The sequence below is a fragment of the Eretmochelys imbricata genome, chromosome 3, assembly GCF_965152235.1.
Source record: "Eretmochelys imbricata isolate rEreImb1 chromosome 3, rEreImb1.hap1, whole genome shotgun sequence".
Lineage (NCBI taxonomy): Eukaryota > Metazoa > Chordata > Testudines > Cheloniidae > Eretmochelys > Eretmochelys imbricata.
The window spans coordinates 108755913-108782224 of record NC_135574.1 but is presented as its reverse complement, the minus strand read 5'-3'; the positions used below and the strand labels follow the sequence as shown (position 1 = coordinate 108782224).

The 26312-nt window shown below is 42.4% G+C and overlaps 1 protein-coding gene across 2 annotated transcripts in view; it reads left to right on the top strand.

Annotated features, from left to right (window-relative positions):
* ADAT2 (adenosine deaminase tRNA specific 2) overlaps positions 1-22267 on the top strand; it is a 36043-nt gene extending 13776 nt beyond the window's left edge. The window contains exon 7 of one of the 2 annotated variants that reach the window (XR_013345653.1): positions 21246-21265. Coding sequence is in view for 1 of the 2 variants with exons in the window: in XM_077813148.1 (XP_077669274.1) it covers positions 21246-21424 (179 nt within the window). In the remaining variant the exon portion in view is untranslated. Of the gene's footprint in view, positions 1-21245 lie in introns of both variants that reach the window. The other variant, XM_077813148.1, reaches the window with a different exon arrangement.
* Positions 22268-26312: the final 4045 nt, after the last annotated feature.

Here is a 26312-nt window from a genome sequence, read left to right as displayed (position 1 = left end):
GGCTGGTCCTTTGGGATCAGAATAACCTTTAATTTGAAGAGATTGGTTTTAAAGAACCACTCATCTCTAAATCCAGTGTTTTGGTGGCAATATAAGAAGTGGAATGCCTAAGGAAACCGCTTTTATGACTTCTTGTTAGCCAGTGAGGTGAATCAGATGTTTACTTTTGTTGCTGGTTTGGTATATTCTATGGGGAATTAGCCACCAGTCTTGGGGTGCATCTGCCCTATTCTCAGTGGTTTGTCCTGAATTTGGCATTCTCAGTTGTGGCTCACTGAGGCATGGTTACAAGCCCTCACCTGAAAAACTCTTCAGTTTGTATCCCCTCTCCCCCCCAATCTCAAAGACATAGTAGAAAGAAAAATTCAGAGGTGAATGACAAAAATGAAAAGACTTCTATGTGGAGAGAAAGAAAAGGTTAGGATGGATTAATTTATAGAGGAGATGAATAAGAGGGGACACGATAGAGGTCTAAAAATAGTGATAGTATAGAAAAGGTATATGGGATGTCCTGTGTATCATCTCAGTATAAGAACGAGGTAATGATCAATTAAAGGCATCAAATTTACAAGTAAGAGAATTTTTAATACAGTGCATTATTAATGGCTAATGAGTGTCACATTTTGGGGTGCAACCCAGAGTAGCGATAGGTTGTGTCACCACTTGTCCTGTAACCTTGAGTGCCTTAAAATGCTCTACTGCTTTAGCATCCCAGTCTGGATGCTCCCAGCCAGCATATAAGCATGCACTGAATCTCTGTGTGATAAAAAGCCCTGGTTCAGCAACTTTGACTCCAGCAGCCTGCTTGACACACCACAGCAACACTCTGGTCTCCACTAGTCTTGGTTACTACTAGCCATGTGATCCCAACACACACCCCAGTCCCGAATTTCCCCAAAACTCTGCCCTGAAGCGTCCAGCTCTGGCCTGGAATATGTATGCAAGTAATAAGGTCTGCTACTCTACACGTAGCAGTTATTTTGCTTTAAGTGGTGTTAACAATCACTTCAATTCAAATACAGCACTGGGTTGGTAGAGATTAAAAGTAAAATGAGTTTATTAACAAAAAGGATTTTAAGTGAGTTCGTGCATAAGGGATAAAGTCAGAAATGGTTACAAGCAAAAAAAAAGTGAAAAACACTTTCTGCTGATTAAGACTTAACAAAACTACAGTCTTGGTTCAAGGTAAGATTCTTACCATGCTTCCTACCAGCAAGATGGCTGATCACCTAGTCGGTAAGGATCTCCCACTAAGTCCAAAGTACTTGTTTCCTTTGTCATCTTAGGTGAAAGGGAACTTGGGGTTCTATGCCCTTCTCTTTTATAGTGCAATGAGCTTTTGAAATGTATCTTTCTCAAAGTCCCGTGCCCCTGCTGTGAGGAAATGTGCCATGAAGTCTGATGGAGAAGGTTTCATGCAGGTTTATTCCTTGCTGGTGCTTTCTACAATGAAAATTAATCTTTTTCTGCAGCCTCCAATATACCAGTGAGTCACCACTTGACTGGTTGCCAGTTGTTTGTGATTGTGCTTGAATGGAGGTGTCGGCCTTTCCTTTGGAAAAAATCTGTTTACCCACTACCCAGACTTGTCCCTAAACACATTTTAGTCCCGTGTTTCCTTCACATTTGTACAGTCCTTTGGACATTTACTATTTCTGCACCACACAAGAATATTAAGGACCAGGTTGTTATGGTTTTCCAATAACACCTTACATGACACCTAAGAAATACAGATTATGACATAGTGAATTGGGCTACACTGAACTCATCAGGCCAACTGAAACTCACTACCAGATACCCATGAGCCCCTTGCCCTCTGGCGTTGGGATGCTGTTAGAGTCAGAATAAGTTACATAGCTGAAGTTATTATTTTAACAAGGGATCTAAACCCTCATATTTTAGGGCATAAACCAACAACTAACAGATGGCGGTTAAGAAGAAACTTCCTCTAAAGGACATGTTATTCCATAACTGTCTATTATGAGTTTTTGCGTACCTTCCTCTGAATTGTCTGTTAGTGGTCACTCAGAGACAGGATATTAGATTGTCTGTTGGGCTGTTCTAGTAATTCTGATGTCCCCAACAACTAGTCAAAACATTATTTCATGAAAAATTTAATAAAATTGATAGACCTTGCATCACGTTTTTATGCTCTACAAACCCAGACTCTGTCAGACCGTCAGGAAGATAGGTTTCAGATTTGTGAACTCTCTGCCAGAGTATGCTGTTCCTGCTTCCTTTGAAGTAGAATTCCAGGGTCAGAACCATGGAGACCTCCACAGCCTACCTCAATTATTGGTATGGAACGCAGGACATTATAGTCAGGACTTAAAACATATAATGATTTACTGATCCAAATCGAACCTTGACCTCAGCTGGAAACAAATAGGAATCCGTTGCTGCTTTTGGAGCACAGGTGTAATGTGCTCCAGGCTGTAATTTTTCCATAGAAAAATCTTTGCCAGGTAGGCAGGTAGCCACAATGTGGCAAGTAGGTTTCACGTGTAGAGAGCATTACAGCAAACCAAGGTGGAGGTGACCAAGGCATGAAAAACTGGTAGGTTCCACATGCTGAAGAAATGATTACAGCCTCACCAGGGGCCTATCCAAAGCCTGTTGTAGTCAATGGGAATCTTAGACTTCACTGGGCTTGCCTCAAGACCAACGTGAATGTTAAACAGAGCATCCTTCGTGTCAAGGTTCCTCCCCCACTCTGAACTCTAGGGTACAGATGTGGGGACCTGCATGAAAAACCTCCTAAGCTTATCTTTACCAGCTTAGGTCAAAACTTCCCCAAGGTACAAAATATTCCACCCTTTGTCCTTGGATTGGCCGCTACCACCACCAAACTAATACTGGTTACTGGGGAAGAGCTGTTTGGACACATCTTTCCCCCTAAAATACTTCCCAAAACCTTGCACCCCACTTCCTGGACAAGGTTTGGTAAAAAGCCTCACCCATTTGCCTAGGTGACTACAGACCCAGACCCTTGGATCTTAAGAACAATGAACAATCCTCCCAACACTTGCACCCCCCCTTTCCTGGGAAATGTTGGATAAAAAGCCTCACCAATTTGCACAGGTGACCACAGACCCAAACCCTTGGATCTGAGAACAATGAAGAAGCATTCAGTTTTCTTACAAGAAGACTTTTAATAAAAATAGAAGTAAATAGAAATAAAGAAATCCCCCCTGTAAAATCAGGATGGTAGATACCTTACAGGGTAATTAGATTCAAAACATAGAGAACCCCTCTAGGCAAAACCTTAAGTTACAAAAAAGATACACAGACAGAAATAGTTATTCTATTCAGCACAGTTCTTTTCTCAGCCATTTAAAGAAATCATAATCTAACACGTACCTAGCTAGATTACTTACTAAAAGTTCTAAGACTCCATTCCTGGTCTATCCCCGGCAAAGACAGACTATAGACAGACACACAGACCCTTTGTTTCTCTCCCTCCTCCCAGCTTTTGAAAGTATCTTGTCTCCTCATTGGTCATTTTGGTCAGGTGCCAGCGAGGTTACCTTTAGCTTCTTAACCCTTTACAGGTGAGAGGAGCTTTCCCCTGGCCAGGAGGGATTTCAAAGGGGTTTACCCTTCCCTTTATATTTATGACACTTGGCTATCAATGCCACCTGGAAATCTCAGTGCAATCTTATTAATTATGCAAATTATTTTCAAATGACTTTTGTTTCATTATTTCTATTTTTGTTTGTTTCTTACAGTGTGGCCAAGAGACATGAAAAGGTACAGAAAACATACCCACAGCTTGTACGACATAGAATTAATTTAAGTATTTTAAATGCAGACTTCCCCAGCCCCCCAAAATATGCTGCCGCATCACACTTACCTTGGACTGTATCTTCTCCAGTTTAAATCACAAAATTCTGTGACCTTATTTCAGCCATTGGCTTGCTTGTCAATAGATTTTGACATGAAAATCTGTTGAACCAACTTGAAGGGCAAGAGCACAAAGCTACATGGCTCTGTCTGTGCTAAATGGACTGTGATTGACAATCCAAAGATATAATAAGTATGTTTTGTGACTGGCACGGCAGGAGAAAGCATTAATTTAAATTACAACTTGGGGCTTTGAAAGGCTTATTGAGCCATTCCATTCTCATTATGAGCTCCTTCCACTATTTGAGATTAAGTGATACCTTTACATGACAGTTTTATTTATTTAAATATGTACATTTATGGAGTTCTTCTATTAAGTGTTTGAAATGTCTGCAGGTCTCTTGCAGAGATGTATATGCAGCATGGCCCATAATTACCTTGGCAGGCTTGGAGCACTGATAAAAGATTATATTTTTAAAAGTAAAGTCCTCAAACTTTCACAGGGCTTGGCAGGAAACCTATTCCTCTGTTGTATCTGGAGCAAGTTCTGGGGAGATAGCCTGCAGCCAGGAGCGCCAGTGTAACTGTTAAATCTTAAAAGAAAAGGGCAGTAACTGTTAAATCTTAAAAGAAAAGGCTTTTGACACTAACAGAGGAAAGGAGAGAGGAAGACAATTAGTGCTAGAGAACAAGAAACAGCTGTTTAATCATTTGTTTTGCCTTGTGGCTGCCAATATACAAGCTTATAATTAAAATACACATAGAAATAGGTCATTTTATATTAATTCTCTAAGGCAGGCCTTTATCTTTTTAAGGAACCACCTCTGAAGTGAGGTTATTTGAATTTTTCAAAATTGTTCTAAGCCAAGAATGATAATTTCTTTCTTTAACTGATTTTTTTTTTCAGAAGTTTCTGGTATGGCAGATGGCCTGTAGTGATCCAATAGGATATAAAACTCTAGTTAGGTAGTCACTTGGCAATAAAATATGAGTTAGCCTAGTTTCCATAGAGACGTTAAATGTTTTCAATGTTGTCTTACTTTTGTCTCTTTCAAAATATGCATGATTAAAAAATAAGAAAAAGGTAAGATTAAAATAAAATAAAAAGCTTAGGACTCTGCGGACATGATGGTTTAGAGCTGTTTGATTAATCTTGCCTTTCTTAAGGGATGTTATGTTTGTTAGCCTCATATAGCCTGAGGCCAGAAGGAGTGGGTTTGTTGCTTTCTGGCTGAAGAGCAACTCAGTGACCTCAGCTATGAATGTGTCCACCAGCTATTCTTATTTCGAGAGAACTAGACAGAGCGAGTGTGTTTGTGTGTCCACCAGCTATTCTTATTTCTTTTAGAGTGGGTGTGTGTGTGAGAGAGAGACAGAGCAAGCCAGCTACTCTTAGTCCTTTTAGGGGTGTGTGTGTGTGAGAGAGAGAGAAAAAAATGTGTCTGCTAGTTACTCTCATTCCTTTTAGAGGTGTGTGTGCATCTGCACATGTAGGTGTTGATGATACTGTTGGGTAAAGTAGGGGCAATTTCTGGAATTAAGGAATTGGTCAGATTTTAATGACATGGGGTGAAATCCTGCCCACAGTGAAGTCAATGGCAAAACTGCCATTGGGATAGTTGGAGCCAAGATTTCACCTGCTGTTTTTCCATTTTAATATGGTTAAAAAATACATTTTGTTGCGAGGCTTTTGGCTTTTGTAAGCTTATTTATAAGTGACTATCATGAAAAATTCACTCAGTGTCCACAGCACCCTATATTCCACTTCTGTGAAAAAGAAGCCTTGAATTTTGAGATGCAGCCATTAGATTGCATTACACTGTGACATGTTAGTTGCTCAGATACCCTGGTGATGGGAATAGACCAGGCGTAAACGGGTGTGGGCAGGGGGAAGGACTAATAAAAGATGTGGAGACTGAGGATTCCTGGAAAATTGTGGCCCTAACTCCCAGACTGTCCTCCATCATTTCACACAAGAATGCTTAGCAACATCACCACAGTTGACAGATTTGCCATGTGGCCACTGGCTACTTTAAGAATAGCTAATGCTATGGCTCCCCCTCCCAAAAGGCTCTCATGTATGGGGTAGCACAGGGAAGCCATTTCAGTATGCTGATAACATCCAACTGTATGGCTCTCTTGTCTTGCTTGAATAGCATTGTGGTCCAATGCCTCAGCCACTGTTCAGTTCAGACAGGGCTGTGGATGAGAACAAGCTGGCTGAAGCTCAGCTCATCAGAAATGGAGGAGAGGACTGGGTTTGGGGAAGCGGCAGAAGAGATAGCGGAGATAATAGATCAACCTCTTCGATTGAGGAAGTGAATTCACCACTCATCACCAAAGTTTAGGACTTAGGGAGTGATTTTAGACTGCCAGCTGCTGTTAGAGGATCATCTTGCAGCAGTAACTAAGGTGGCTTTTTACACTCTGTGCCTAGCCAGGATGTTGCAACTTTTACTTTTGGATGTGGATTTTGCTATTGCTAGCCATGCCTTTGCCACCTGCAATATGCTCTGTGGGACGACCGCTTAAAATCCTTCAGAGACCGATGCTGGTGCAGAACACAGCAGTTCACTTACTGAGTGAGGCATCTTGCTGGGAGCACATAACACTAGAATTCCAGGATCTCAGCTGGTTGCCTATCGGTCTCTGAGTGAAGTTTAAGGTATTAGTTCTGACCTATAGAGCCCTAAATGGCTTTGAACCTGCCTACCTGAGGGATCTCATCTCTTCTATGACATACTGCCATAGCTGTGATCAGCAGAGGCTCTCAAGTTTGATTTTCCTCCTTAGAAATATGAGGGGGCTGCTGGTACTGTTTTCTCTGCAAGCGCCCCAGGACTTTAACTGGTTTCCCACCTTGGTCTGAAATTGCTCAAACTTCAGAACCTTCCAGGCATACTGCAAAAGCCACCCATTTGACACAGTTTGAGGGAAAAGATGAGGATATATCCCTTGGGAGAGAAGTAAAAGGGGCTTTTCTGTTTTGATTTACTGGCTGGATGAGTTAGCTTGTTCCCCTTTTACTATTATTTAATATTGCTGGATGGTCATCATTCTGTAACTATAATTAATTAGGAAACCTAGAGCTTTCTCTGAGAGTGTTTATTAGTACAGCTAAATAATAATTAATAAATAATGCTGTTCCAAGCATCACTAAATAACCAGAATATTTTACACAGTTGGAGAACATATGCTAAGAGCATCTGTTCTCCGGTTCTTCCACTCCCTGACCTCTGTCCCTATGTATGGTCTGTCTGCCACATGGAATTTTTGTGCAGGTGTCATTAGCAACTACATAGATGTTTGTGTGTGTAGGGATATTCCATGTGCCATCTTTTTCCTGCCTGCACTCGCACTTCATGCATTTTTCTTTGATTTGCTTCTCCAAAGTCCCCATCAAATTGAGCAGTGACAAGTGGAGAGGAGCACTTACGTTGGAGTCATGTAATAGCCCTGCTCCTTGCTTTGCAAACGATCCATATGAGTCAGGCTAGTGCATCAAATTGGTGTAAACTTTTTTAAAAAATGGGTGAAGATGAATTTGGGCATCTCACATAATTTTGCTGCCAGGAGAAGAGAAGAGTAGTTTTTATTTTATTTGTATTAAGAAAATGTTCTTACTTTTAAACATGAAATCAATCCAGTTTGTTTGTGATTTACAGCATTACTCAAGCAAATGTCACTTTAATGTTTGAACAGAATTGTGTAGCTACCTTTGTGTTCTCTGGCTTCACTCATAAACTCATGCTGTCATCAGGCCAAGAATCCCCAGGCTCTGAAAGGAGATGGACAGCTCCTAAGTGGCCAAACCTGTTCTTGTTAATCCTCTCCACAAAGACAGCTGCTACTTCATTTCAATGTGATTCATTTGCTTATCCTCCACACTGCAGAGTCTACAGTTTATTTCCAACCACTTTTGCAGGGCTGCTGCTGTTGGCAATAGCAGTCTAAAGGAATCACTCACATGCACACACATATGGACTTACTGAGTGTGCTCTGTAGTTTTTAAATTTGTTGTGTAATAATTTGCTAACTTGGGGCTTTTTCTAGTAGGGCATCTAGCACCTCCAGTGAGATCTTGAGGAGCCTTCACTCCCATTGACTTCAGCAAACTTCTTAGCTTCTTGCACAACAGGACTCTTAATTACTTCGACTTGAAAATACCTTAATAGCATTTCCATCTTGGGGGATGTCTAGCAACTGCAGCTTGAGAAATCTTTAGGTTTAGGGATTTTTAAAAAAAAATATTCCAGCAGCGTTCAGTGTTGTACCTTGCCTGCACACCAGGGGGCAGCTGGAGATCTGAATGTCAACAGATGCCTCAGAGCCTTACACAGTGAGTTGACTCCTTGGCCCATTCCCACCCCACCCATTCTTTACCTTAGCTTTGTGCCAGGGCTGTCTTTTAAGTGTTTGTTTATCTCATTTTGTTGTGTTTTACTATCACTCCTATTTCAATAGTTTCCTTGTTCACTGTGGCAGCTCTTAATGCAGATATGGCATGTCTTTATTCTTACTGCTAAATTCCCTGTATCATAGGCTAGATGCATAAATGGGAGTACTATGATGTGTTTAGGATGTTATTTCCTGTGCTTTTTTATACTTACACATTTTAGGCCATCTTTCCAGTCTTCCCCAGTCATTATCTGGCACAGTTTTCAGCAGCCTTCAGACTACATGAATCTCTGTTGTGAGCCTAGTCCAGTGCTGAGCCAGCCAAGGATCAGGGTTCTGCAAAAGTAACTTAAAGCAATCTTTGCACTCACCACATCTGGTCTAGCACTCAGTACAGCCAGCGAGACTAAAGAATGTGGTTCTCTCTTTTTCCTGTGCATTTCATTTCTTTCTCATGTTTGTTCTGTTTCTCTCAGTTGGAAACATGGTGAACCTGCACCATGTGACCAACAAGTGCTCCATGGATCAGAGGTGATGAATCTCTGTCCTGTCTGATGTATTTCTAGCACCTTCCTATTGGAGATCTTTTTTCCAATTACAAAAGAGGATTTGCCCAAAAGGAGTTGGAGATATTAACTCATGATTGACTTTACATTTTCCAGGATCATGTATCTGCCATTTATTAAAAATTTTAAGGGTTAAATCTGAATCCATGTGGTCCTATTAGTTTTTAAAGCAAAACTCCCCATCAGAATCAAAATCAATGGAGATTTTGGATGCCATCAGTTTTAACACAGGTTTTCGCCACTGGATAGGAGTATCCTTGCTTTTATCCTACTTTTTAAAAATCTGGATAGGAGCCCAAATTTCTCAGTGGTTATCACAATACTTTTGCTGGAATGAACTGATGATTCATGTCGAATCATCCAACACCCTAAAAGTATGGAAATAAAGGGAAAGAATTGTGTGTTCCTTTCAACCTTCATATTGCCTACAAAGCAATCAATGACTCTCCCCAACGGTCCATGAGGCTTTCATTCCCAGCTCCAACAGGTACTCAAAAAGCAACACCAACTTCATCAAATGTGGACTCTAACACAAACAATTAACAGTTACCTTATACACCTTTGTATCAATAGAGCAACACACCTGACACACATTCCATGAATATGGAAAATTATTCTGCCTTAGCAGTGATGAGGTCCCCACCAGACTCCCACTCCATCACTACCCATTTCTTTATTGTCAGGGTAGAAAAGATGAGTCTTGCAATGCACATGGAAATGAATAAATCCAGGTCACTGTATAGACCAAGGGGAAGACATGCTTTCGAAAAGCTCATGTACCTAATGAAGAATACCCTGCCAGCAGCCCCTTGCTCTTATGCTAATGAGGCTTCAACTCAGGTGCCTCCAATACTGCAGCTGTGGCATAATAGCATTTGGAGATAAGTATTCTCTTGTCAAATGCTTTCTACAGCATCTAAGGAAATAGCATGGAGAGGGTGCTCTGCATCCTTCACGCTGCACAGTAGATTCACCAAGCATCATAACCCCAGCTGAGCCATCATCACACCCGAGAAGGATTAGCAATAGCTTTCACAATGTTTGCAAGTCTTTGGGACAACTTTTTTTTTTTTAAAAACTTTGTTTATGTCATCTTAAACCATTTACATATGAATTGCTGCTAATGAGGACTTGCACACTTGGCTTTCCAGCAGACTTGCAACAAGACAAAAATTATGGATACAATTATAGTAGTATGGCAGAGGAGTAGGCAGAGCACTAAATGGTTTTTGGGTAAACAAAGAAGTCAGCTGCTGTTTATGGGTGGGGTGCAGCCCAGTTAGGGGCTGTTGGGTTTTATTTTTATGATTACTTGAGAATTTTAAAAATAGCAAATTATAATAGGCCTATAGATTCTGTATCACCTTTTCTGATTAATGTGAACCTCAAGATTAGATACTAAAATATTCTCCATAAAAGGTACTGTTCTGGAATTTTCTGGATGATATTTTAGTCTATGTCTTTATATTCTTATTAATCAAAGGATTTTGGACTGTAATTTAATTATTGCAAATGGTCCATCATTGAGTTTTTTGGTGGGGAGAGAGGTAAGAAAAATCTAGGCTGCAATTAATGCTGCAATGAAACCCTTTTCCTCTACATATCTAAAAACATTTCAGTAGATTAGGAGCCAAATGAGACTAAAAGAGCTTACAACATTCTATTAGAAAGTCGTCTTCACCCAGAGCTTTTCCAGAGCCCAGAGATTTTATGGCTTCTTTTTTCCCCTCTGCTATAGGACTACCTAACTGTGCTCTAATTTCCTGAGGAATTATAAGTATTTCCATTTTATTTAAGAGACCTTGAGTCAGTTCAGATGTGGCAGCTGACTCAGAGTAATTATGTAGGTTTTTAGAACTCAAGAGACATCACCGAGGTCCAGAGGTTTTGTAACTCATGCACCAGATGACCAAGCAGAGAGATGATATTACACACTGTGCTTTCTTGTTCTTAAACTGCACTGCCAGCAGCTTCCTGGCCATTTCCCTGTGCTCACGGTTTCTTTGTCATAATAGGGAAAGACCACATCCACCATTTTGTCAGGAATCTTTGCTTTCACTCCTCAAGTAAGTACAAATAAAATGTAATTTTGTGTCTGAATTCCAGTGAGCAACAGAACGCCCACCTCCATATCACTTCCACATAGCCACTCCTATAGATTACTCAAGCTCCTTTGGTGAGTAATTTGAATGAATGAGGATGCATAGTGAGCTCTCATTGGAATTCAGAAGCTCTCACGTATCATGATGATTGATGTGGCATAAGAATACCGACTTTATCAGAAATTCAGTTGAATGGGGCCAGATTGATGTATTACCTTACTCCGCTAATTCCATTGACTGATTATAAAGTACTATTCAATGCAATTAAGGGTATCAGTCTGGCCTATAGAAATGTATTTACCTACTTCACAATGAAAGAGTAGGGTTGGAAGTGGAAAATTTTGACAGAGGGAAAAAAGAGAGTAGAGAGTGGGTCAGAAAAATTCTAATAGAACAGTAAATACAGTGAGCCAAAGTCATCTCTCATGTAGTACTTCACTGAAGCTCAGATTATATTCCATATGCAGGGCACCTATTTGTGTCAGGTTAGCGTTTGGAAAGGAAGATGGTTCTATTTCTAATACACTGGCCACAAGCTTCCACAAGTTTTGCTAACAACATGTTTGTAATGAATCATCATTGGGGGAAGAGGAGAAAAATGGTCTGAGGAAAAAATAAATATTGTGCACTCAAACTAGTTGAAGAAATGAGCTGTGCATTTAGGGGAATACAGTGGGGCTAAGGATTCTACTCCTCACTACTAGCCCTTTTAAAGCTGCTCTGAAGCTACATCTGAAAGATAAGTGAGAAGTAGTGGACAGGGCCAGTTTCTGTTTCCCCTGGTATGTTGAAACAGTGAATCCATGCCAGGTACAGACCCACTGGACATACCACTACTTTACCAGCTTAGAATCCCTCTCCCTCTGTGCTCCTATACATACTGTCACTCCAGATCTATTCCACAAGGGTAGAGCGGAGTCACTTTGTTTCCAGGCCTTTGTGCTGATGTGTTTGAGGCCATGAGTGCCTATAAAGCAGGGATCGGCAACCTTCGGCACGTGGCCCGCCAAGGTAAGCACCCTGGCAGGCTGGGCCGGTTTGTTTACCGGCTGCGTCCGCAGGTTCAGCTGATCGCAGCTCCCACTGGCTGCAGTTCGCTACTCCAGGCCGATGGGGGCTGCAGGAAGCAGCGACCAGCACATTCCTCAGCCCACGCCAGTGGGAGCCGCGATCTGCCAAACCTGCAGACGCGGCAGGTAAACAAACCTGCCCGGCCTGCCAGGGGACTTACCCTGGTAGACCATGTGCCAAAGGTTGCCGATCCCTGCTATAAAAGAAGGATTTGACCTTTGAACTCGAGTCTTGCATGAGCAAATGGAAACAAGCAATTTAAGGATTTAAGCGATTTAATGGAAACAAGCGATTCGTTATCTCCCCTGGTAAGCATGCAATCACCTTTTAGATATTTAATTATTTTTCAGTAGGTCATGTCACTTTCTGAACAATTAAATAGTTACTCCCTGTAGAATACTAAGCAATTTGAAGAGAGACTACAATACAACTCAACAGCAAGGGGTGACCAGGCAATTCATTAATACCATTATATTAACTTGTGTAAAATTAGCTGACATGAAATCAATTCCATGTTCATTAAATTGTGTTCCCCTTCAGTACATTTAATCTAAAAAAAGAAAAAGGAGGAAAAGACAACTACAGTCCATAAATTATTTCTAAATAGTGTGCTCTAGATTGATGGTAACTAGAACTGTCTCAATTCTGTATTTATATTATAATAACTGCAAAAAGAAAAGGAGGACTTGTGGCACCTTAGAGACTAACAAATTTATTTGAGCATGAGCTGTAGCTCATGAAAGCTTATGCTCAAATAAATTTGTTAGTCTCTAAGGTGCCACAAGTCCTCCTTTTCTTTTTGCGGATACAGACTAACACGGCTGCTACTCTGAAACCTGTCATTATAATAACTGTTTCATATGCATACATTACATATTATAGCAATTATACCAGCTGAAAAAAATAAATTTGATGTAGATAATAAATTAATGCCTATTTTACCATTCATTAACATCTTATCTTTGCTAGGAAATGCCTTTTTTTATTCCACACTATAGAATATACTGTAAGATTAATTCAACTACACAATATAACCGTATAATTTAGCTATTTAGATTTCTAAATACCTAGAACCCAGACATGAGCAATGAAACAGAAGACCAGGCAATAATATATTTAAATCAATAATAACTAGAATTCCACAGAGAGAAAAAATGAACATCAAAGTTAAATCTTCCTAGCTACTGACACTTATTTGGCTAGATTCAGTCCCCTGTGAAACCCCATTAACTTCAATGGATTTAAACCAGAAGGAATATGGGATAAAATTTTCAAAGGCACCTAGATGATTTAGGAGCCCAAGCCCTTAATCTATTCAGTATTAGGATTAGTAAAGCCAGGAATGGTTCAAGAAATGGCCAATGGAATCGTTTTTCACTTCCATATTTCTGCTTTGAATCCATATTGTCAGTGACTGAAAGTTATTACCATCTGTTGGCTGTTTAGTGGCTCATGTGAAACGAGTTGGTGGTCTCATTCCCAATCCTAATCGACAAGAGACAAATTAAAAAAAAAACAACCCACCTTGGTTGGCATTCGTTGGTGTAGTTGTTGATAGGCTCACTAGAGAGGCCTGAATAAGCGGAGAATGAACTACACTCTTACCTTTAGGCTATGTCTGCAGTTGGAGCTTGGGGTGTGATTCCCAGCTCATGTAGATATCCTTGCACGAGCTCTTAATGAGCCGTGGTGAGCAACGACACCAGCTAGCCACCCCAAGTACAACCCTGCCTGGAATTCCTGGGTATGTACTCGGCAGAGCGAACCCATGCCACTGCTCACCACTGCCCGTACTACCATCGCTACATGACAACAGTTCGCATGTTAGCTCGATGACAGCTAGCATGAGTGTGTCTATGGGAGCTGATAAACTACGTGTCTCGTGCCCAGTGTAGATGTAGCCTTAGAACTAGTGCCCACAGCACAGGCATTTTGGCATAGCATTCTGGGAAAAGCTTGCTCTGCTGCGGCTAGTGTTACAGTTGTTCTGTTGATCCATAGAGAGGCAATCAGTCTCCCAAATAACTTGGGCCCGATCCTGCAGCCTTTATTCACAGGGAGTAAAAGCTGCAAGATAGAACCTAAACAATCAATACTGGAAACAAATTACTATAGTGTAAGAAAAGAAAATGCTTGATACTTATTTGGAGCCTAGCATGGGGCACACATTTTCAAAGCCACACTCTGGCTGGGCCTTTGTCACAGATCTGGTCATAATCTCCCTGTCCGCAGCCCACCACTTTGCTGTGGGGGAATCCCAGCCTCTGGATACTCAGGTGTTTTAAGCCTCTGGATTTTGAACAGACCCCAGGCACTGTCCTACGCTTGGGATCCTTGGGACACTGTCAGAGTGACAACTCTGTCTAGTACCCCCTCCTGACAGCTGCTATCACACAGTCCAGCTACCCAGCCCATGCTACCAATGCTGATCCATCAAATTCCTCTGAGGCTTAAACACATCCTCTTCCAAAAGCCCATCAAAAGTATCAGCCTTCTGGGTTATGGTTTAGCTCTCTCAGGTACCTGTAGCATGTAACAGACAGACACTTTGCACAGAACTAAACACGTTGCTCTTTACTTCATCACCCCAGAAATACACAGATGCATTAAAAAAAAAGCAAAAAAAAAGCAAAACCTTGCACACACTTCCTCTCACTATAGCTCACCCTTATCTTGGGAGTCCTTTGGGATCTGTGTTCAGGTAGGTATGTAGGAAGGGTCCCCCGCACCGCCCAGTTCATCCAGCTCCTGTAGCAGCTTCCCTCATCTTAAGCGAGTGAAAAATGGCCAGGGAAAGAGCAAAAAACAAAAAAAAACCCCAACCCCAACAAAAACAAAAAGCAACAACAACCAAAAAACCCCACCAAAAGTAGCTTCTACCCTTTATCGTCTTCCAGTCCCTCTGTCAGGTGATTTCTGTATCAGCCTCTTAGGTGATCCCAGATATTTATCAGGTAACTTCATTGCTAGGCAAGCTCTCCCCTGATAAATTAGTTCTCCTAGTTGGGATCCAGTGTTTTGTCTACAGCAGTTTCAATGGTTGGGCACTTAAGTCAGTGACCCTCTTCTGTTATTCTTTTGCCATTTGCTTTTGGAATTTTAATCCAACATGTAGGTAATAGGAAAACAAAGAATGTAAAGAACCCATATCCAAAACAGAGTTTACAGTCTGATAAGATACATATAGAGAATTCATAATGTCACATAGAATTAATAAATTGTACAGTCAGTTTCCCTATGTTGTCATAGGACCCTACACTGGAAAATAATTACTGTATGGTAAGAAAATGCTTGTCACTTTTTTAGAGCATTTCCAAAGCAACATTCTGGCTGGGCCTTTTTGATGATTCTGTACCTGTACACCAGCTCCTAGCATTGACCTTATCAACAACAACCGCAACAACTTAAACCCAACCAACCAACCTATGCCCCTTATACTAAATGGGGGGATGAGAAAGTGAATTAAGAGACAGGGATAATACAGGCAGCCAGAGGGAGTAAGAGGAGAAAGGTGATTAGATTTAAACTATCCCCTGCCCTTTATCATTTATAATTCTAAATTCCAAACTGTTCAATATTCCTGTTTTGGAACCCCATTACCATTTTCATATAATTCCCAGAGTGTATTAGGCACTTCCCAGACATAGAAATAGACAATGTCCCTGTCCTACTGAGTTTACTATTTAAATTATTAAACATACTGAAATATGAATAAGCCACACCAGGAGGTGCATCAGTAGGCTATTGGTGAGTGAAAGCATTAGTCAAATGTAGCAGAGGCATGTACCAGTACCCTGATAATTCATGCATGGTTATTGTTTATTGCTATACTACTTAGGAAGGGAGTGGTTGAGTAGAACTCGGGGGTTCTCTTTCCACTTCTGCTATTGACTTTGTGCAAATAATATAACCACTCTGAGTCTCAGTTTATCCCTCTATAATGCAATGCACATGATAATACCTCACAAGGTTGTTGTGAGGCTTAACATTTGCAAAGCAATTCGGTGCCTTCCAACGAGATTCTCATTAAGCTTAAAGTATTTCTAGGGAAAGGCAGCTGATAAAATAGATTCATATGTACCATAATGAATCCGCAGGAAGGCCGAGCTCAGTTTGGAGATGGATGTGGAAAGATTAAATTCAGTCACTGATGGCAACATCGTTTGGTTCCTTCTGTAGGTGCACAAGGCAGAAGTGTTCCATTTCCTCTGCTTAAGGCGACTGGCAAACAGAAACCCATTTCCCTGCCCCGTCCCTACTTCTCTGCAAAAGAGAGGGGATGTTATGAGCAGCTCAGGGAGTGGCAGGAATGTGGCCAACTAGGACAAGCACAGCACTGCCCCCAAATATTGCACAGTTTGTGGACACATGCTAGCTACAGTAGCAGCCACAGCCCCCCCGGTGATGCTATTTTCCCCACCCCATCCTTGCACAGGACACACAGCCTCTTTACTCAGGAGAATTTGGCCTGGAGCGCCAAGTGAAGGGAAGGAAGAAACGTGACTTTTTTTTCCCAGTAGTTGGATTATGGTTTGAGTATGACTCAGCTCTGGAGGGTCCATAAGGATAAGGTGAGTTGTGCTTTGTTAGCAATTAGGTTAATCTGTTTAATTGTTTGGTGCTGCCATGAGCACAGTTCACTGGTGCATGAAGGGAGTAAAGAGTGACAGTCACTACTCACTGTTACAATCCTCACATTTCAATACAAGGAGTGCAGCAGCCTGACTGGGGCAGTAAACCAGTTTCACAGTTATCCGAGTGACTCAATAATAACTGTTCTCTATATTAGGGTTTAAAACCTCCCTTCACTGAAAGAAATAGAGAAGAAAGAGGTGGGTTAACACGGAAACTTAGCAGTCCATTTGTGTTTGTTAAATGTCCCCCAGACTACACTGGGCAGTGTCCTTTGCCTCCGTTTCTCACCTTGTGGTGTGAGAGTCTAAGGGCTTGTCCACATTGGCACTTTACAGCGCTGCAACTTTCCTGCTCGGGGGTGTGAACCCGCCTCCCCCTCCCCGCAAGCACGGCAAGTTTCAGAGCTGTAAAATGCTAGTACAGACAGTGCCCCAGCACTGGGAGCCACTCTCTCAGTGCTGGGAGCCACGCCCCTCCTGGAGGTGGTTTTTTCTGAGCACTGGGAGAGCTCTCTCCCAGCACTCTGCTGTGACTACACAAGCCACGTTAGTGCTTTAACGTTGCCAGTGAAGATGTGCCCTAACAAACAAACATCCCTTTAACACACCACTCCCCTCTCCCTCCACGCACCCTGCTCACAGCTGCTGTCTTTGTTCAGCGAAGACCCAGAGTCCGGAGGTGCGTTTCACGTGAGTTCACCTCCCGCCTGGGGGAAGAAACTTCAAGCAATGCCTCAGCTCTGCTGCCAACGCAACTGGCTCACACCGCTGAGTGACATATGTTGACTTAAGCTGTAGTGTAGCCATAGCCTTTGGTTGTTCATGTAAACATAGTCTGGTCCCGAAGCCTTCCCTCCAGCTCATCAGTAGCCATCAGGGGAGAGCTCATTCAGACCTTGGTTATATCTGCGATGCCCTCAGCTGAACTAGGGTAAACGAGCTAGATCTAAGATGTGACTTAGTGGCTTTTTTAGTGTTTTGCCAGACACAAAAAAAGGCTAATTTGATATGCTTTTAAAATCTTCTCTTCCCAGGTCCATTCTTGAGAATACAGGAGATGAAACAGAGTTACAATAGTGTAATTGAGAGCTGATTTTGGCCCAGCATCTGCATCAAGGAGTGGAGATAACATCCTTTGTCACAAAGATTTGCTTGGGGAGCTCATGAAAATTGCTAGGCTGCTGGTGTGCTGAGACCACAGCTTGTTATGCTGACCAGTATAACAAGTATAACCAAGTGTCTCTTGGTTTTCTTGTACCCCCCATCTGTCTGTATCCATCTGTTGTCTCTTATGCTTAGGTTGTAAGCTCTTGGGGCAAGCACTGTCTTTTTGTTGTGTTCGTACAGCACCTACCACAATGGAGTTCTAGCTCATGACTGGGGCTCCGAGGCTCTACAGTAATACAAATAATAATAAATGTGTTAAATTAGGGTTTAAACCCTGCTGTGTCTGGCATAGGCCATCAATCTTAAGTGTAAAATAAGGACAAGACGGTGACTAAGGAGACTCAATGAACATGGAGGGATTTCCCAAACTGAGTAAGATCATATCAGTATCTGTTTTATCATCATTATCAAGCAGGGGCAGGCGCAAGGTGGGGCAAATCATCGGGGGCACACAACTTCTCCAGCCCCAGGGCCATGGAGGCAGGGAAGATCGAGCTCCTGCCGGGCTGGGGCAGCGTGGAAAGGAAGATTGAGCTCCTGCCTGGGGCCAGAGCAGGGTGGAGGGAGGGAAGATTGAGCTCCTCCCAGGGCTGGGTGTGGGGGCAGCGAGCTCCTCCTGGGGCCAGAGGGGGCGCAGTGAGCTTCTTGTCAAAAGGGGTCAAATTTAAATTCCTGCGCATGCCCCTGCAGCAAAACAAATACAATTATTAGACTATAGTAGGGTCCTCTTCAGCCCTCCTTTGCATGTACAGCAGAGTTCTTTGCATTTTAACTGGAAGTGGTGCTCAATGCAACTCCTTAATTGCACAAAATCAAATAAGAGTCAGGCCAAGGTGCTAACTACACAGAAGTTATGAAGAGTGGAACCAATTATTCCTCAGCTATCCACACACATCTCCCATTGACTTCCAGGGTATTACATGGAGGTATTGAGGGCTGAATTGGGACCCAATGATTTCAGTCAGCTATGGACAGCAGCAGCATAGTCCTGCTTAATTTTCACTGGCCCTGTTAGATGCAGATAAGAGACTTTCCCTGATAATCTAGCTGCAGCACAGAGACTGTAGGGACTCCTAGAGACCAGCAACTGTTTTCATTGCTATGTGTCCTATTTCCTCCTATCTAAAACCTCCTACTGGGATGGTTTATTCTGTTTCTAGTCATAGTGACTTACATAGGAACAGTGTCCCTTTATGGTGTTCCCGATAGGACCAGGGAGGCCAGATGTCACAGGCTACCCATGGATACAAAAAGTCAGCTCATCTCCTGCATGGTCTGAGTAGATACCCCCCTGCTACCAGGGCTGTCCACTTTCACTGGCACATAGTGGGGCACAAAGCAGAATCTGGGCTTTGCCCATTCTCCCTACCCCTTCCTCATGCACTTACTTGATGAGAGGAATATCCAGGGCACAGCTCCCATTTGTTGCACAGGACCTGGACCCAAGATCTGTAGCGCTAGAGCCAGGGGATGAAATGAGGCCTCAGATCCCTTTACTGCCCTGATTAGCCACATTAGGGCTAGTCACAATATAGCCCTTAGATTATATGCTCTTGGGGCGAGGGAATCCATCTGTATTTTAAAGCACCATGCACATTTATGGTGCTACCTTCTTTGGGTCATAAATCATGAAAAAGCAATAAATATCTATTTATAAATAAGCCTGCTGCCAGCTTCTTTGCCTACCTCTGTCTTTCCTGGTCTAGAGAACAGATCTGTTCAGGCAGCTGCTTGGCTTCACCCAAGACTTGCACTTTCATCCTCATCATCCTAATGAGGAATTTTTACCAGCTGGATCCCACTCTTACTGTAATCTCTGTAATCAGAACAAACACATGGGGACCTCACTCCCTGGGTCAGGGAGAGAATTTTATTTCATTCCTCAAATCACACCAAATTAAAAGGCTGGAGAGTGAGAGGTAACAAAGGTGGAAGGAAAGGATTAAATGTTGCCCTTGCATGTGAGCATGTAACACACCCTTTGGTTTGAGCTCTTTTTTATCTGCATAAGTGTTAGTGGCGAGCACGTGGATCTGATGTTTGTCTAACGTAACTGCTTTAGTTGGGAATTATCCACATTGTTCTATATTTTCATTCTGATTACTTGTTTTGTTCTATTTTGTTTGCTATGATTTAGTCACAGCTGGTTGGGTGGTTTTTTTGGTGTTTGACTTCTTAACGTCAGTACGCGTTGGCAGAAGTGACATTTTAAAAATACATATTCTAAATATGCTCCGTCCATTCTCTCCCTCAGAAATTTGATTGGCAGAAATCAGAGGGTAAAAGCAGAGTGTGTCACTCATTCCTAAATCCTTAATATGGAAACCTGGATTTGTGCTGGAAATGGCCTAACCTGATGCTCACTTTAGATAAGCTATTACCAGCAGGACAGTGGGGTGGGAGGAGGTATTGTTTCATATTCTCTGTGTGTATATAAAGTCTGCTGCAGTTTCCACGGTATGCATCCGATGAAGTGAGCTGTAGCTCACGAAAGCTCATGCTCAGATAAATTGGTTAGTCTCTAAGGTGCCACAAGGACTCCTTTTCTTTCTCCATTTTACAGCAGAGTTTGTGCCATTATGTTGAAAGTGCCTACGCATGCTGAAATACACCGGAAGGCTGTCAGGGTTCCCTCCCCGCTCTGAACTCTGGCATGCAGATGTGGGGACCCGCATGAAAGACCCCCTAAGTTTATTTCTACCCACTTAGGTTAAAACTTCCCCAAGGCACAAATTCTTCCTTTTTCCTTGGACGGTATTGCTGCCACCACCAAGTGAGTTAGACAAAGATTCAGGAAAAAGGCCATGTGGAGTTCCTGTTTCCCCAAAGTATCCCCCCAGACCCTTTCACCCCCTTTCCTGGGGAGGCTTGAGAATAATCTACCAACCAAATAGGTAAACAAGCTGAGCACTGACCAGACCTTTGGGTTTTTAGGACACGAAAAACCAATCAGGTACTTAAAAGCAGAACTTTATTATAAAGAAAAAAGTAAAAGAAGCACCTTCGTAAAATCAGGATGGAAGGTAATTTTACAGGGTAATAAGATTTAAAACACAGAGGATTCCAGTCTAGGCAAAACTTTAATGTTACAAAAAACAGGAATAAACCTCCTTTCTAGCATAGGGAAAATTCACAAGCTAAAACAAAAGATAATCTAATGCATTTCCTTGCTTTACTTACAATTTTTGTAATCTTGGACGCTTATTTCAGGTAGGGTTTTAGGAGAGGGTTTTTTCCTGCCTGGTCCCTCTCTCTGTCCGAAGAGAGCACAAACAAAGAAAGTACAAACAAAATCTCCCCCCACAGATTTGAAAGGAGCTTCTTCCCTTACTGGTCCTTTTGGTCAGGTGCCAACCAGGTTATTTGAGCTTCTTAACCCCTTACAGGTAAAGGAGGGATTTTATGCTACCTGTAGCTGTATGTTTATGACAAAGGCCCATTCTCTTTTTTGTTTTCTGATTTAGGCCATCTGTTGAGAATGCACAACGCAGAGCATGTGCATGTGCAATTGTCTCGTCTGCACCTGCCATTCAGACATCTTTGTAAATTTACCTCCAGGAAATATAAAGAGCAAACAAGAGTTCATAGCCCTGGATGCTGGTACCCATGTGCAGAGGAGGAGGCAGTTACTGGTGCCTGCTAAACACACCTTGCAGTTGATGGAAGCAGAAGCAGTGTGTGTCTTTGGATATTAATAAGCAAACAGATCTATTTCAAATATACCACCTTGGTTCCCTTTTGTTAAAAAGATTCGTGGGTATGCCAGATATTTAGATTGTTGTATAATCACATCTAAGAAGGGCCTTTACAGCTCTCCATTTTCAGTCTGTGCAGACAGCTTACTTAGAAAGCCAGTAATATACTGGCACAGAGAAATGTGTCTGCTCCTGTCCATGCGGCTTAAGGCAAATGGAAGCCCTATCCCCCACTACTTATTATATTGAAATGTGTATTGCCATTTGAGGTCAAAGTGGCTTTCTGTGTTTTTGTCCTAGATGCCTTTGTCTATGACTCCTCAGAAAACAGACCATTTCGTAGGAACTGACAATGTAACTGTGACCAGAACAGTTGCTCCGTCTGAACTAAAAAAAGGAAAGGGCAAGTAGCCTGGGGATCATATATGATTTAAAGGTGTATGTCCTTTGTAATCTTTATTTATAAGTATTTTAGCATTTTATAATTTCAGATGTGGTTTTATTGTAATTGGCCCACAGCTAAATTGCTATTAATAAACTTTCCTTTGCTGTTTGGGTATCTTCTGTAACATGTTGCATCAACTCTGCCTAACCAAAATGGCAGCTGTCCCTGCCCAGACTCCTAGACATGAAATTGTAATGACACACACCATAACAATGGCACCGATTCTGGGCTGTGTTCTGGTCTCTTTACCGTGCTCCAGCAACGAAAAAGGACCCTAAAACAGCTGGATCTCATAATCCAGGAAGTCTACCCAGTACAGAGGCATTCCTCAAGTGCTATAGGCCACTGTGACAGCACTATGCTTGCTCTCTTTTTAGATCCAGCCCAGGGATGGGAGGGGGATCTGTTCGGAGAAGGAGGGGATGTGACCATATTGCTCTGTGCTCTGGCTATTCTGGGCTGCCAAGCATTCCCTTTGGGACTGTGTAAGCTAAATGATCTCCTTGTGCTTTTCTAGCTCCTGCTGGGGCTGGTACTAGAGGCTCTCAATAGACCGTGAATCTAGGGGCATGCAAGGGTGACATAAAGCTAACTTCACCCTTTGCCTCACTACTCGGCCAGGCCTTCTGGGAGGCATAGCTAGCGCCTAGGTTTATGCAGAGGCATTTTGGTCAGGGTCAGGGACTGGGTGTATGCATAGACACTTTGTTCATCCCTTGGATGCTCTTGACATACACTGTACACTGTGGCCTACTGTGACACTGGAAGATCATGCCGAAGCCCCGGGTGCATTCACTTGTCTGTGAGTATAGATGAAAGTAATTGTTAAATGCATAAGAGGGTATTTGGTGTTTAAACTTCCTGAAAACTAGTGGGATGTTACATGCATTGTTTTTACTTATCTGTATCCTGTTATAATTGTAAATACCACTTTAATGAAATAACCTATCAGACAAGAAAGAAGCCTTGTGAAATGCAAATGAAGAACTATAACAGAAAAGTGTTAATTTCAAAGCAAGTGGTCCTGGTGTGTGATGACTGGAAGTCAAAGTTCAAAATGCATTCCTCACTCTCCATCATCAAAGGAAAAACCCATGTGGGTAGTGACCCTGTCAGCTTGTTTTCTGTGAGAAGAAGCTATAAGTATGGACTCATGGAAAGATCCTGCATCTCTGCACTGTTTGGATTCTAGCAGGGCAGAATAACTGAACAAGAAGACAGAGATCCCCAGAGTTATTCTGAGTAGCCCTAACAGACTTTTGGGAAACTGGCAGATTACTACATCTCTAGTATGATTTGGAATTACAAACTGTGACTCACCTGTACATATATTTTATCTGCTTAACCCCTCAGTAACTCTCACTTCCTGTTCTTAGCTAATAAACCTTTAGTTTGTTTACTATAGAATTGGCTGCCAGCATTGTCCTTGGTGTAAGATCTAGAGTACCAGCTGATCTGGGGTAAGTGACTGGTCTTTTGGAACTGGGGAGCAACCCGATGTCATGTGATTTTTGGTTTAGGTGACCTTTTATCACAAAGTCCAGTTTGTCTGGTTGGCAAGATAGACTGGAGAGACTAAGGGGAATGTCTGTGACTCCATGATAAGACTGGCATAGTGATCCAGGAGTTCACATTTGTTACTGGCTTGGTGAAATCTAATTTTAGAGCACACCACCAGTTTGGGTTGTCTGCCCTGAGGTAGGCACTCAGTTGTGAGCTACTTCAGACAGTGTGACACCTAGTTCCAGCGTCACTAATTTGGCTACCTATGCTTGGCCCTGATTTTCAGAGATTTGGACCTCCACAACTCCAGCTGACTTCCATGGGACCTATTTGCTCCAACCCCTCAGACAGAGGCCAACACCTACGAGATCTTCACCAAGCATTCTCAAAACTACGATACCCACATGAGGAAATAAGGAAACAGATCAACAGAGCCAGAAACGTACCCAGAAGCCTCCTGCTGCAACACAAGCCCAATAAGAAACCAACAGAACTTCACTGGCCATCACATACAGTCCTCAGCTAAAACCTCTCCAACGCATCATCAGTGATCTACAACCCATCCTGGACAACGATCCCTCACTTTCACAGGCCTTAGGAGGCAGGCCAGTCCTTGCCCACAGACAACCCGCCAACCTGAAGCATATTCTCACCAGCAACTACACACCGCACCATAGTAACTCTAACTCAGGAACCAATCCATGCAACAAACCTCAATGCCAACTCTGCCCACATTTCTACACCAGCGACACCATCACAGGACCTAACCAGATCAGCCACACCATCACCGGTTCATTCACCTGCACGTCCACCAATGTAATCTATGCCATCATGTACCAGCAATGCCTCTCTGCTATGTACATTGACGAAACTGGACAGTCCCTACATAAAAGGATAAATGGACACAAATCAGATATTAGGAATGGCAATATACAAAAACCTGTAGGAGAACACTTCAACCTCCCTGGACACACAATAGCAGATTTATAGGTAGCCATCCTGCAGCAAATAAACTTCAGGACCAGACTTCAAAGAGAAACTGCTGAGCTTCAGTTCATTTGCAAATTTGACACCATCAGCTCAGGATTAAACAAAGACTGTGACTGACTAGCCAACTACAAAAGCAGTTTCTCCTCCCTTGGTGTTCACACCTCAACTGCTAGAAGAGGGCCTCATCCTCCCTGATTGAACTAACCTCGTTATCCCTAGCCTGATTCTTGCTTACATATTTATACCTGCCTCTGGAAATTTCCACTACATGCATCTGATGAAGTGGGTATTCACCCACGAAAGCTTATGCTCCAATACATCTGTTAGTCTATAAGGTGCCACAGGACTCTGCCGCTTTTATGGGACCTATAGGCGCTCAGCAGCTTTGAATATCAGGCCCTGGAAGTCTGAAGTTGGGTATCCAAAATTTGTTAATACCTTGAAAAATGTGGCCCAATATAACAAACATTTATTTCACAGTAAAAGTCCTCCTAACACTTAACTCAGCATTGGCCTACAATAAATTCAGTGCTCAGAGAAGCTGCCAAGCTCCTGGTGCCTAACTAAAGGTGAAGTCCTTTATTAACAGAACAGGAATCTCAAAGACAGGGGCAGTGTTCATCTCCTTACCCCCAGTATGTCTCAATCCTGACATGGAGGGACCGCTAATAGTAGGAGGATTCAAGATTCCCAGGCAAGAAGGGACCATTGTGATCATCTAGTCTGACCTCTTGCATAACATAGAATTTCCCCAATACACAGGATAGTTAATCCCAGACAATAACTCAATCCTTGGTCTTTCCATTGAAACTACCAGCTGTGGTGGTGGTTGTGGTCTGTCCCAAATGCCAATTTGCTAAGGAATGGGCTGGTTTATAATATACAAATAAAAAGAACACAACTAAATCCAGCTGCGTTAACATTTGCTGGAAAAGGTAATATTTATTCTATTTGTTTTGCTTCCAGTATTTGAAGCACTTGAAGGAAAAATCATACCCAATGAGGCTTACATGCATGCTATTTTTTGGCTGTTACACTTGGTGTGTTTGGTGTTACCTATCAGAGAGAGCTGCCTCATGCTTGAGCCTCTTGGCTGTTTACTGTAAAATGGCAAAGCACACACGTTAAAAAATGGGGAGAGAGAGAAAAAGTGAAACTCACTTCAAACATGTTTTCAGAGGAGATGATTTAGCTGCAGTCTGGAGGCAAATTCTTGGCCTTGGAATAAGCCATTAAGAATCAACCACTCTGGGCTGTCACTAGGAAGCAGAGTGGACACACTGGTCCTTCTCATGGGTTCTAGGAACCTACCTGCTGATTCTATACTTGGAATATGACCCATGATGTTATTGCTACTTTTATTTATTCGTTGTGCCGTGAAGATTCAGCAGCTGAGGTAATCTTTTCCAGTGATCAAATGTGTCTTGTGGAAAGCCAATGCCAGATGGAAGGTTTGATATTTGTGTTCTGTGACAAAAGCCAACATGTTATAAGGTGGACAATAAGACGATAAACACCCTGGCTCAAGTGGTGAAATGGTTAAAAAAGTGCCAGCATCCTCCAGTTACATTCAGTTTGCCAAAGCCACAGTGTTCCTCATTCACCACACCCATCTTTCCAGGGCCTTCCCTTATTTTTCGGACATGGGATGTTATGACATATGTTTTAAGAGCAAAGATCTAATTACCACAAGGAATGCAGCTCCCCAGCTCATGGGCCTTGCAAAACAATTTCGCCTCCAAGGAGTAGGTCTGGTCCTCCTCTTCTCCCTCCAGTGTGAGTGCCAGTGATTTGTATGTCCTTTCAAACTCCAGCTCTATATCCCTGATACACTTCCTGGCCATACCTCATTAAATCCTTAAATTATGCACTGGGATCTGTTCACTAGCTCCAGCTCT